Source organism: Eschrichtius robustus, chromosome 1, assembly GCF_028021215.1.
Source record: "Eschrichtius robustus isolate mEscRob2 chromosome 1, mEscRob2.pri, whole genome shotgun sequence".
Classification (NCBI taxonomy): domain Eukaryota; kingdom Metazoa; phylum Chordata; class Mammalia; order Artiodactyla; family Eschrichtiidae; genus Eschrichtius; species Eschrichtius robustus.
Window position 1 is genome coordinate 134912703 of NC_090824.1, and position 13681 is coordinate 134926383.

At 44.5% G+C, this 13681-nt stretch overlaps 1 protein-coding gene across 2 annotated transcripts in view; it reads left to right on the forward strand.

Moving 5' to 3' along the window:
* The first annotated feature begins 2448 nt into the window (after positions 1–2448).
* Positions 2449–13681, forward strand: part of ARID3B (AT-rich interaction domain 3B) — a 51983-nt gene continuing 40750 nt past the window's right edge. The window contains exons 1-2 of one of the 2 annotated variants that reach the window (XM_068555590.1): positions 2449–2589; positions 5195–5843. In XM_068555590.1, the coding sequence (XP_068411691.1) occupies positions 5274–5843 (570 nt within the window). In that variant the 5' untranslated portion in view covers positions 2449–2589; positions 5195–5273. Of the gene's footprint in view, positions 2590–5194; positions 5844–13681 lie in introns of those variants that run through there. The other variant, XM_068555583.1, reaches the window with a different exon arrangement.

Sequence of the window (13681 nt, forward strand, 5' to 3'; positions counted from 1 at the left end):
TACTTGGGGCAAAAACCTTGATCACCCTTGACTCTCTTCTCTAACCTATACATAATCCATTAGTAAATCCTGTGGCTTTACTTTCAAAATACACCTGAAATCTGATCAGTTCTTACCACCTCCAATGCTATCATCTAGTTCAGGCCACCATCATCTTCTGCCAGGACTAGTGCTTCCACTCTTACTTCAATACCCTCATTGCCTATTCTCCATACGACAGCTAGAATGAAACTTTTATTTTTTCATTTATTTATTTTTGGCCATGTGGCATGCGGGATCTTAGTTCCCCAACCGGGGATCAAACCCATGCCCCCAGCAGTGGAAGCTCAGAGCCCTAACCACTGGACTGCCAGGGAATTCCCTCAAATGAAACTTTTAGAGACTTAAATCTGATCAAGTTACTCTTGTGCTCAAAACTCTTCAGTGGTTTAAGTGGTAACAATCCAAAGTTGTCACCATGGCCTACAAAGTCCCACATGACTGGACCCCTGGCTACCTCTCTGATGTCATCTCCTACCACTCTCCCCCCACTCACTCTGTATCAGCTATAGTGGTCTCCTTGCTAATTCTATAGCATGTCAAGCACGTTCCTGCCTCAGAGCATTTGAATTTGCTGTCTCCTCTGTCTGGAACATGCTTTCCCTAGTTATCCACATGGCTTACCCCCATCAAGTCAATTCCAGTTTCTGCTTAAGTGTCCCTTATCAATGAGTCTTTCTCTGACTAATGTCTAAAATAGCAGCCACCTGAGACCAATGTCTAACCCTTACCCTGCTTTGTTCTTCTTAGAATACATATATATATACATATGTATAAAAACTAATATATATGTATTGTTTTTCTGTCTCCCCACATTAGGAAGATCCTTGAAGACAAGGAATTTTTTTGTTCATTGCTCAACAAGCACCTAGATGAGTACATGAGTGCCTCATCTGGCATACAGTGGGAGTTCAATGATTTTTTTTTTTTTTTTGGCTGTACTGCGCAGCATGAAGTATCTTAGTTCCCCGACCAGGGATGGAACCCGTGCCCTCTGCAGTGGAAGCATGGATTCTTAACCACTGGACTGCCAGAGAAGTCCCTCAATGAATAGTTCTGATTGAGTAACTTATAGGAGGAAAGGACAGATGGGAACACATGTAGATTTCTAGATTTTAGGGCATTCTACATTTTCTATTACTTATACAGTAAGATAATCAGGGGAAGGGGTACGGGAAGCATAGGGGATTAGAGACTTGCCGATAGTGGAGAGCAGGTTAACTAGAAAAATATAATGAAATTTCCAGACACTGTTCAAAGCCCATTTAAGGCTGACATTATTATATTTAGTGATGCCAATCTGTTCAGCAGGACAATTTACTATGACAAGGTACAGGCATTGAGAAGAATGTTAGTCCACCCACGGTGGAGGACTTAGTTGGGGAAAAGAGGAGTGTTGGGGCAGGTTTAAGAGTAAGTAAGAGGGGGATTGTAATGAGGTACCATTGAATCTAAGATGGATAAGGAAGGAACTGAAGAATGAGAATTAAGTAGAAGCTGTCAACAGATTGGAGGTTCTGATAAAGTAAAAAAGACCGTTATGGTGAAGTTCTCAAGCAGTCAAGCTAAAGGTTATCAGGCTGTGGTTGGACAGAGGGATGTTCGAATTACTGATTCATAACACGATAGGGGTTCTGGTGACAAGGTCCAGGTTTCTGACTGGGATTGGGAGGTTGATGTAAGGGATGAGGCCTGCATGTTAAATGAGTTGTCCACAGTGACTCTGAATTTATCAAGATGGAAGATGGTTAGAGAAGAGAAAGTAAGACAAGGACCTGGATGCACAAATTAGCAGATCATCTCTACAGAGGCGGTTAAATGGGCAGCAAAGTCTTACAAGTAAGCGTCAGAGAAGCAAGGGTTTTTACAAGAGGTGACAGTATATGGCACCTTGCCCCCACTTTTGGAACCTGGGAAGCGAGAATACTAATCCATGTGAGGGAGCTCCAGGGGACGCAGCATCCTCAGAGACCAGAGAAAAGCTGATCTGGAAGCGGGAATCTCAGAAGGAAGATCGGTGTGAAGGTAGGAGGTTGGGGAGGGGACCGAAACAGCAGAAAACCCTGACACTCCTTGTCCTTTATTTACCTTCCTCCCAACTTACCGCCCACCCACGCTACACCAACCTCCACAACTAGAAAACACTCAGAAAAGAGTGTAAGCAGACCGGCTCTTTCCAACTCCCCGCGGAAGTACTCACGCCGGAACTCCTCCATGTCTGCGCTTCCCCATTGGCGGAAGCTTCCGCCAGCTTCTACTCACTTCCGCCCACGACTCAGTTGGGCGGGGCTTTCCCTATAAGTCACTTCCGCCCGACCCCGCCCCTCGTTCCCTTTTTGGCCGTTTCCGGCCTCAGGCCCCGCCCCATACCGTGTGACCCCGCCCCCTTCCCGCCCCAGGCCGGCAATCCGGCCCCGCGGCGCCGCTTCCGGTGCGGACCCCGCCCCGGCTGTGGCCCCCGGCTGCGGAGAAGTCCGAAACGCAGCTGCCGCGCCGGGGCCTGAGTGGCTGCCTCTTCCACCGCCGGCGGACCCGGAGCGCCCCGTACAGGTAAGCCGCGCGGGGCCCAGCTCCCTCAGCCTCGGCGGGAGCGAGGGCTGTGGCAGGTGGAGGGGACTGCGGAGTAGGAGGAGAGGCAGGTGTGTAGGGGAAGACGTGAAGACGCGGGCCAACGGAGCACGGGGGCCAAGGAGGAAAAGTGAGAGCGCTGGGAGGAGCCCGGAGGCGCCCTCGCCCATTAGGGTGATATGAGATAAAGGGATGGGAAGAGTGAGGGGCCCCTGGGAACTGAGAGGGCTAGAATAGGTGGGGTTGGGACAATCTAAGAAGAGCCGGCGGATTGGCTGGGAGGGCTCAGTAGAGGTAAAAGTGATAGAGTTGGGTTGTGGGGGTATAAAGAATGGCGGGGGGGTGGAGGTATGGGGCTTAAAGGGGTCTGAGGCCAGAGGGATCCGGCAGCGAAGGTAGAGGAATGGTGGGCGAGGCCGGCTTCAAAGCTGCAAGGAGTCCGTTGCGCCGGGCTTAGAGCTTCGGGAACTTTAGGGGAAATGGGAGAGGGAGCCGTGTGAAGGGATGGAGTGGTTTAGATTTCTGAGACCTAAGTTTTCTAAAAGTAGGCAGGTGGTATTGTTGTTTGGATCAACTAGCTGCTTAGGGACAGGGGAAAGATAGGCTCTTTGGGGGAGGGTGTGTGTACCGAGTTGTAGAACTGAGTCATCTCAGCCTTAACTAAAGAGGCTGTGAGACACCACCCCCTCTGCTGGGGACAGCATACAGAGAAGATGGTGCCACAAGATGAGAAGCAGTTGTTCAATGACTGGCAGGACTTGGATGAAAAATTATCCCGCTTTTGATTGATTGATGTTATAATGTTGTAAGGAGAATTAAAATGACCACCGAATTATTTTCTTTATTCTTTGGTTTACTTTTCTTTGATGCAAATTGTTTTTATTTTAAATGAACACTTTTGGCAACTGGATTTAATGTGGGTGTAAATCTTTTCATGCTTTGTTACACTGTAAAAAGGGCTATAGCAGAATGAAAGTATTGCTTCCGGCATAATTCACACTTTCTAAAGTGCCAAGAGAGGAAGTAAAGGGAGTAAGAGGCAAATTGGAATTTGAATCTTTCACAGAATGCAAAAGACAAAAGCAGTGCTTCTAAGAGTAAACAGAAAATGAGAATTTTAAAATTTCTACTTTTTTGCCTAGCTTTAAAAGTCGTACCTTTTTTCTCTAACCTGGTTTTAAAAAAATGCCTAAATCCAAACAGTTTTTATTGCTAGGAGTTTGATTACTTCCCCATGAATTTTTGAAGATACCTAAGATATTTAAGTTTTTGGGGTTTTTTGTTTTTTGTTTTTAAATCTTTCTACCCAGTCCTAAAACAGTGGAACAACGCAAATATCAAGTCCCAACCTGTGCAGTGCAGCTTCTTCTTTCATGTGATGACAACATTGTACGCCATGTTGCAAGTCCTGTTAACCTAAAATTTGCCCATGCATAGTAATCCATTCAGTTATGGAGACTTGCTGAGGAAGCATAACTCAAGTGAGGTTTGCTGGGGATGGGGGCCTGGAAAGGAGGAAGGGAAGGGAGGTTGGTTAGAGGAGGAGAGGGTGTGAAAGGGGTGTGTGTTTGGAGACTGATTGGTAAGAATGCTGATAAACCTGCCCCCAGAATACTTATGGCCTGAAAGCCTTTTCTTTTTGTATTCGTCATAGAATGTCATAGAAGTGAATCAGAAAGAAAGGGGATGTGAAGAGATTTACTAGGCTGTTTATGAAAAAGAAGCTTTGCCTCGTTTAGACAATATTGATACCTGTTTCCAATTAATTACCTTAAAAATCTCCAGAGGAATTCCCCCGTTTGTTTTTTGAGTGAGGATTGCAATTTGAAACTCTTGCCTCCTTGCGTGTTTCTTTCTCTCATGTTGTTGAAATTGGATTCTTTTTGAGGCTATAATGTCTGGTTAGCATTGGCTCAGCCCACTCAAAAAGCAGGCTTGGCAATTTGATCTGGGAAATTTTAAAAGTTTAGACCTAAGAGCAGTTTGCTAGGTTCCGCTTTTCTATGAGAGAAATCTTGCCGTCTGCCTGATAGCTAGCTCTGTGCCTTGCTTAGATGGTAATATCTTTCTCTGATGGGCCTGGGAACCTAAGGAATATTCTCTTTCTTGTAGGCAGGCCCTTCTTTCCCTTTTTTTTTAATTGTGGTTTTCATACTCTCAACCTCTGTACAGTGCAAACCCAGTTGCTTTTTCAGTAATAAACAGATTAATGTTTGATAATGTTGAGGAAGAGAGATCAGAACACAGATGTTTGCAGACTCAATATCATCTGGATTTACTTCATTTTAAACCCACAGTAGTCCACCGCAGCTGAGATTCATCCTGTATTTCTCCTCTTAAATCCTGTTCCTCTTCTGCATACTTTTCCTTACCCAACTCCCACCACCCCCTACCCCGCCCTACCGCCACCTCAAACTCCCACCACTTACTCATCTTAAAACTCAGGTTTACGGGCATATGTTTAATACTCAGAACTCATGCCCTTTACTGGAGAAAAGAAAACCTTTTTATACCTGCTTTACATTGTTGGTTTTTTTTTTTTTCTTTTTTGTTTTCTCCTTCTTTGTGGTTTCTATTAATCACTTAGAGGTTTACACCCAGTGTGCCTGCCGGGCTGTGCCCAGGTTCAGAGCCATGCCAATCGGTGGGTGAAGCTTGAGGCAGTGATGGAGCCACTGCAGCCTCAGCAGAAGCAGCAGCCGCCGCAGCAGCAGCCGCCACCACCACCACAGCCACCACACCTGGCTCCTCTGCAGATGGACGCCAGAGAGAAGCAGGTTCAGCAGATGAGAGAAACCCCGTTCTTGTATGCCCAGAAGCTGGTCACACAGCAGACTCACCTTTCTGCCACACCTGGGAGGCCTTCTGGCAGCCCTGCCCTGGGTCCCTTAGCCAGAGTTCCACCAGCCCCAGCAGTGGCCCGAGTGTTTGAACGGAGCAAGGTGAACTCAGAGCCTGAGGAAGAGGAAGGAGGTTTGGAAGATGAGGATGGGGATGATGAAGTTGCAGAGGTGGCTGAGAAAGAGACCCAGGCTGCTTCAAAATATTTTCACGTGCAGAAGGTGGCTCGCCAAGACCCCAGAGCAGCACCCGTATCTGGTCTGCTTCCAGCGCCAGGGCTCCCACCACATGGACAGCAAGCTAAAGAAGACCATACCAAAGATGCTCCTAAGGCCTCAGCTTCGGTCTCCACAGCAGGGCAGCCGGGCTGGAATCTGGATGAGCAGCTCAAGCAGGTCAGTCTTTCTGGTATGGGGGCGTTATTTGTTCTCCCTAAAGGCTAGCCAGGGAGGGGTACTGGACTGCCAGGGTCTGTGCCAGTCTGTGCCTTCTCAGCCTACTTCAGTGACCAGCAGCCTGGAATGAATAGACTGAGTTTTTTCCTCATAGTTGTTTTCTTGATTAGAGCAGTGAAATGTGTAAGTTATTCCTAATATAGATTGTTCCAAGTTTAATATGAAAGACTGTAAGTACAGTCTTTTTTTTTTTAAAGGAAGAATGAGGTTGCAACAGTGTTATGAGGGATATCTAAAAATGAGATGTGTGGCTCTAATTTCAGTTTTTCTAGTAGTAGTTTGATAAGAGAACAGTCTTGCCTAACACAGTGTCTTAGCTCCAGGCTAACCCAGGATCATGCTTTTTAAGATCAGTTTTGTTGTTTTGCTGCTAAACATAGCTGATGAGAACCTTTTGCATTGTGTATATTTTCCAGCAAAGAGCCTTTAGACATGATTTCATTTCACCCTTATATCACCTCCTTTGAAACAGGGAAGGGTAGACCTCACAATTCCCTTATTTTTTTACTTTTTTTTTGCTGTGCTGTGCGGCTTGCAGGATCTTAGTTCCCTGACCAGGGATTGAACCCAGGCCATGGCAGTGAAAGTGCAGACTCCTAACCACTAGACCTCCAGGGAATCCCTCACAATTCCCTTTTGAGCCAAGGCAAGCTTCAGTGATTCCCAAACATGGCAGAGCATCAGAGGCATCTAGGGAGTTTTTAAAAATATAGATTCAAGGGTCCTAATGAATTATCCTAGGGGGTAGAACCTAAGGAATCTGTGCTCTCTTTGCCTTCTAATTCTTCTTGTCTTTCTGACTTGCCATGCCACTTTTCTTCAGCTGAAGAATGGGAGTGATGATCAGTTCTTCCAGGCTAAGTGACTTGTTGGTGATTAGGCAGGGAGTTCATAATAAAGCCAGTAATATTTGGGTCCTCCCCATAAGCACATATACTCCATGTGGTCCAGTGGTGCTGTTTAGAAATTAGTTGTGAAGGGCTATGGATTTACACAGGGCATCCGAGAAGTCATATGAGAAAGGTCCTTTGCAAACTGAAAACTCAGCATCTTTCTATCAAGGCGCCCTGCCTATGCAGTTGATCTGAGTTTCACAGTAGCAGTGTTTGTAGTAGATCCCAGAGCCAGCAAAGTGGGGTTCAAATCCCATCTCTTCCATCTATTACCCTTGTGATCCTTTGGTAGGGCTCTTAATTCCTTTGAGCCCTCTGTGAAATCAAACTAACGACGCCTACCTCCAAGGATGTTGTGACGATTAACAGAACCAGCGTGTGGTGGGTAGTAGTGCTCCAGGTGCTCTTTCATGCAAACAGTGCCATCCTCTGCTGCATCCACACAGACATGCTCGGAAGCAGGGGAGACGCTGAGATGCACCGAGGTTTTCCCTCAGATCACCAGGGAGGTAGTGGCAGAGCTCGGACTAGGATCAGAGAATGCCAGCTTCCCCGACAGCAGCAGCCTGGCCGCCAGCCCAGATCCGCCTCCCGGCTGATTGCTTTGGTTTAGCAAAACATCTGTGACTTGCCGGCAGCCCCCGCACTGCTGTGTGGTTGGCAGAGTTCCATGCTGGCCGCTGAGTCAGCTCCTAGTGGGATCCCGCCCTGACAGCACTGGGAAAGTTCAGGCCCGAGGTGGCTGGGCTGCCCCCGCCTTGGCAGCTGGCCAGCCTCTGCGTGTGTGCGGTCGTTCCTAGAAAGTACAGCCTTGTGCGAGGAACAAGTGGAGCTCCAGAGCCTGTCTGTCTTCAGGAAGTGCAGCAGGTGTTGAGGTCAAGCCATTAGAGCTTTGAAAAAAGACACTCTGCAGAAGTGGCGTGTGCGTGCACACACGTGTGCGCCATGCAGGCACCCAACACTGGTTCTAGACAGCATCAGCCCCGTGGCTGCACAGCTCAGTGCTTGGGAGGCTGGCTGTTGGCTTCTGAAACCCTTTGAGTTCATTTTAAGTTTCCGAGGCATACTCACTAATTATAGACTGCCTGGCAGAGCACCTGCCAGAATGTTTTTAAATGCCAGCGTAGCTGAGGCCTAATCTCGCACCCTAAATTTACCCTCCCCCTGGATTTGGAGATCAAGAGCTGGGTTAGGGGGTCACTGGGTAACGATGACTTTAAACCTTAGATGTGTACCTCCTTTTCTCCTTTTGAATTTAATTTTTCAAGATTGATTTGGTCTGTGCCCTCCTCCTTTATCTAATCCTGCTTCTAACAGTAAATAATGTGCTTGGGGATTTTTAAAATGTTTTAGTTGTGCTTTGGAAGGGGGACTAAAAAAATAATATCCTACGGGAGAGCCTTTAGAAACTACTACAAACTGTGAGACTAGCTTTTTTAAAAAATTATTCAAAGTCTTTTGTTTCTTATGCAGTTAACTTCCAGAGAGCAGAAAAAGATCTTATTAATGGGTGACAGTGTCCATTTTGTTCTTTTACATGACAGACTTTTACAGAGGCTTCTTTAGGCCAGGCCTCTGCTCAAGGGGCTAAGGCATGCTTCTCCCTTGAAGAGCTCACCAGCTAGGTTTAGCAGAGGCAGTGTGGGAACTCAAGGGGGATTGAGTCTTGGGTTGCAACAATTTTACTGTCCTGACTCAGTTAAAGCCCAACTGTCCGGTCTGAGCTATGCTGCAGATATTTTAAAACAGAGTTTTGTTTCAGGTATTCATACACCAAGATAACGTTGATTTTGTCTACAGCATAGCTAACATAGCTTGGTAAATCAACATAAATACTCAAAAGTATTAACAAGATTTGGGGCTGGTGTGGGGGCCTCAGCGGGCATCTGCCAACTGCAAAGCAAAATTTGCAACACTTAAGGGCTCCACAGATTATCTTTTGTTTCTGAAATCACAATCTTATAACATGTAAAGTCAAAATTATTTCATGTTTTCTCCTTGAAGAAACTCTTAGAAAGTAAGTAAGAAAGTAATTTGCTTCTCAAGGCCTGGATTGTTAGAAAGAGTGTGGTATCCTCTGACACCAGAGCGATGGGAAGATGGATAATGCCCTTGAGCCAAGCTTCTAAAACCCATCAGATTTCGATGGGCAGAGTAAATAATTGTAAAACAAGACAACAGAGAGCTGAGTGTCCCTTCTCTCAAGGGAGATCAGTAGAAGCCTGTCAACATACAACCAGCTAGGGGTGTTGCTGGCCTGTTAGGGGTGGTCTTCTGTCCTTCTGGAAAGAGAGCAGTTCAGGCAGTGCAGGCTTTGTCTGTCTTGAGCCCATTAATGGAGCCAGTTTTCCAGAAGGGCAAAGACTCCTTCCCATAGGATAGGAAGATGAATGATGGCTTGATGGGCATATGAGAGCCAGAGAGTGTGTCTGATTTTCTGTATACTTCGGCAGTCTCTTGGATTACTGAGTGTGAGAAGGAGGAAGGTTGACTGACTGCTTGGTCTCCAGAATCCATTACCAAGAGTTCGTCTAAGTAGTGAGGTGTAGTCTCTCAGGCTAGGCCTACTTTTCTGGGTACGTACTGCATGTCTTGGAACATTTGATGCTTTTAGTAAAGATTGTGCAGACTATTACCTGAAAATAAATAAGATCATGCGCTTTCTCCACTTTCTTTGTAGGTCTGCTTTGCATGGCCTTAGCTCCGATATTCATAGTGGAATCCATCTGGATCAGTGTTTCTCAATTGGAGTTGATCTCCCCAACCCCTCCTTCTCCCAAGGGATGTTTGGCAAAGTCGAGAGATATGTTTAGTTGTCATGACTGGGGCAGGTGGAGCTGTGCTGCTGACATCGCGTGGGTGGAGGCCAGGGATACTACTAAACGTCCTGCAATGCACAGGACAGTCCCCCACAGCAAAGAATTATCTGGCCCCCAAATGTCAGTAGCGCCAAGGTTGAGAAACCCTGCTTTAGACTGTGTAATTAGAACGAGAACATATGCTGTGCTTTCATCAGACACTGCCCTAGACTCTTCCTTTGTGTTTTGGTCCTGGTAACTGAAGTGTTTGGCAACCTTGAGTTTTCTTCACTTCTGTTTTCAGTATCCGTGTTGAGTTTGTGTCTTCTCCTGTCATCATCTGGGTGAGCAGACTGTCCATCACTTGGGGGAGGAATGGGACCTAGAACTTGCGCTCTCTTATTTGGCTCTGTCAGTGGTTCTTCAGCCCGGTGTTCCATGATATCTAAGATGTCGATGGTGATTTGTGAGAGTGCTCGGTCGCCCCTCTAGACTTTAACCCCAAAAGGTCAAGGCGTAAATACTTAGCAAACTTGTTATGTAGTAAAAGATGTAATTATTAAATCAGCATTGGTTTCGGAGCCAAAAGATGTGGATTTAGATCCTAACTCCACCACTTGCTTGCTATAATGCTTGGGACAGATGTCCTACCCTACCTTTCTGAACCCATGCATACATCTCTCCCAGAGGATGATAATCCTCTCTTGCCATCCTCAGGGAGCAATTTTAAAGATATTACAAAGATGGAAGAAGAAAATGAGTGTGAAAGATCTTTGTAAAATTTATACCATTATGCAAAGATTAGGTTGAATTGTCATTAGCACCTAAATACTTTTTGAAGCTATAATTTTTCAATTTTTACTATCTTTGTAGGGTAAGATGTTCCATAAATCTTAGTGCTCTCAAGCAACTCCTTTTCAAGTTTTCTAGAGTTGTGACCAAACTCTAGTATTCTAGGGTTCTCTGAAGCATTTCAGGATTATGTGAGTTAAAGCCATTGCACTCTTGAAGCTGCTTCTTTCCATATTAAAATAGGGATATTTCTCCTTTAGGTAGAAGTAAGCTTTGTTTATGTTGAATTCTTATAAATACATGATTAGGGACTTAACTTGGGTCTTTATCTTTCTTAGCAAAGACTAATCCCTCCATGTGTGTCCCAGATCCCATCCCCTCCTAATTTTCAGGGACCTGCTCCATCCATGAACCCATTTCCCTGACTCTTGGGACTCTCTTCTGAAGTTTATTCCACATTAACACGTGTTCTACTATCCCCAAATTAAAAAAAACAAACAAACTCCTTTTAATCAGTAAATCTGCCTGATTTGATTGCTACCAGGAAATGAGAGGTCACTTTTTATTTTTTTAATTTTAATTTTATTTTTTTTGGCCACGCCACTTGGCTTGTGGGATCTTAGTTCCCTGACCAGGGATCGAACCCGGACCTTCTGCAGTGAAAGCATGGAGTCCTAACCACTGGACTGCCAGGAAATTCCCTAGAAATCACTTTTTAAAAACCTTCCCTTGACTGCACATCTCTTTCCAACATGTTCTGTAGTCCTGACTATCCACGCACTTCCCACAACAAAGCCTCTCAGAAGTCGTTTGCACTCCTTACCTCCACTTTGTCACCTTCTACTCACTCCTCAACACACTTCAGTCTGGCCTCTGTCTCTTCCATATCCCTGAAGTTCCTCTTGGTAAGGCCTCCTAGTGATCACCATGTTTCCAAGCCCTGCCTGCTCTCGCCTCATTTGATTTCTCTGCAGTATTGAATTCAGTAGACTCCTCTCCTTGAAACATTTCCTTTTCTTCCTTTCTGTAGCTCCTCCATTGGCTTATTTTCTTTAACCTCTTGAACTCCAAGTTCCCCAGGGCTCAGTTTTAAACCCTCTTCTTTATATGCTTCCCCTGGGCAATTTCTTTTACTTTCATGGCTTTAAATACTGTCCACAAGCCACTGACTCCAGTGTACATTGTTTGAGCCCATGTTTCCATTCTGAATTCAATGGATATATTCCCAACTACCTTCTTGGGATGTTTTACTTAGATGTTTTACTGGCACCTCACGTTTAATACATGTAACTCTTAATTTCCAACCTACTCCCCACAACTATTTCCTCTATTTTCCTTCTCTGTAAAGGGCATTTCTACCCACTTGGTCATTCATATCAGAAACCTTAGAGCTGACTATCTTTGTATACCTTCTACTCTGTCACTCCATCTGGTAATGTCCAGTTCATCACCAGTTCTTATCAGTTCTCCCATCTAAATATCTAGAATCCTGCCACTTCTCTCCTCCACCATCGCCTACTTAATCCAAGCTTCTTACCTACTGTTGTAACTATCAACAAGTTTCTGTGTCTTCCCTCCTCCATTCTAATTCTCCGCACAGCAGCTACAGTGATCTTCTAAAAACCAAATCAGATTATGTCACTACTTTAATGCCCTCGAAGTTTGTCATCAGTTGCTCTAATTGTAAAAGCCCAAATCTGCATAATCTGATCCCTGCCTGCTTCTCCAGCCTTATTGTTGCCAATATCCTGACCTATCACTGTACTCCAGTCACCCTGGCCTTTGCATATGCCAGTGCTTCTGCCTAAAACACTCCTTCAGGCTCTTACCCCAGCTTCCGTTTTCACCTTAAACATCACTTTCTCAGAGGCACTGTCTTCACCTTTAGTGTAGGTCATGTTACAGGCATACCGTGGAGATATGGCGGATTCGGTTGTGTATATCACAATAAAGTAAGTCACATGAATTTTTTGGTTTCCCAGTGCATATAAAAGTTATGTTTACATTATACTGTAGTCTAGTAAGTGTGCAATAGCGTTATATCTAGAAAAACAGTGTACATACCTTAATTAAAAAATGCTTTATTGATAAAGCATACTAACCATTATCTGAGCCTTCAGCAAATTGTAATCTTTTTGTGATAGTAACATCAAAGATCACTGATCACAGATCACCATAACAAATATAATAATAATGAAAAAGTTTGAAATATTTTGAGAATTACCAAAATGTGACACAGAGACATGAAAGTGAGCAGAGGGTACTGGAAAAATAGCACCAATAGGTGTGCTCCAGGGAGGTCGGCTCGGTGCTTTGTGACGACCTAGAGGGGTGGGATAGGGAGGGTGGGAGGGAGGCTCAAGAGGGAGGGGATGTGGGGATGTATATATACTTATAGCTGATTCACTTTGTTGTACAGCAGAAACTAACACACCATTGTAAAGCAATTATACTCCAATAAAGATAAAAATTTAAAAAATTGGTGTGCTCAATGCAGGGTTGTCACAAACCTTCAGTTTCTAAAAACAATGCAGTACCTGCAAAGCGCAGTAAAGCAAAGCACAATAAAATGAGGTATGCCTGTATATGTTGTCACTGAACATTATACTTTGTGTGGTTTATTTGTTTGATATGAGTCCTGTACTAGATGGTAAGAGGACCTTGTCTGTTTTGCTTATCATTGTGTCCCAGCACCCAGCAGAATAATGTCAGATAATAGGCGCTGCATAAATATTTGTTTCTTGTGCTTTCTTTTAATTTACCCTGGTTTTTTTTTTCTTTTAATTTACCCTGTTTTTTTTGTTTGTTTGTTTCTTGTGCTTTCTTTTAATTTACCCTGGTTTTTTTTTATGTTATTTTTTTTGTGTGTTTTATTTCATTTCTTTAAAAAAATGCTTTTTTTTAAGAGCAGTTTTAGGTCACGGCAAAATTGAGCAGAAACTACAGTGATTTCCCATATACTCTCTGCCCCCACGCATGTACCGCCTCCCCTGTATCAAAATCTGCACCAGAGTGCTGCATTTGTTATAGTCGGTGAACCAACACTGGACCATCATTATCACCCAAAGTCCATAGTTTACATTGGGGTTCACTCTTCTTCATTCTGTGGGTTTTGACAAATGTATAATGACATGAATCTACCATTATAGTAACATACAGAGCAGTTTTGTTGCCCTAAAAATCCTCTGTGCTCCAGCTATTCATACCAACCTTTTCAGATTGGCTTCTTTCACTTAGTAATATGCATTTCAGTTTCCTCCATGTCTTTTCATGGCTTGATAGCTCATTTCTTAAT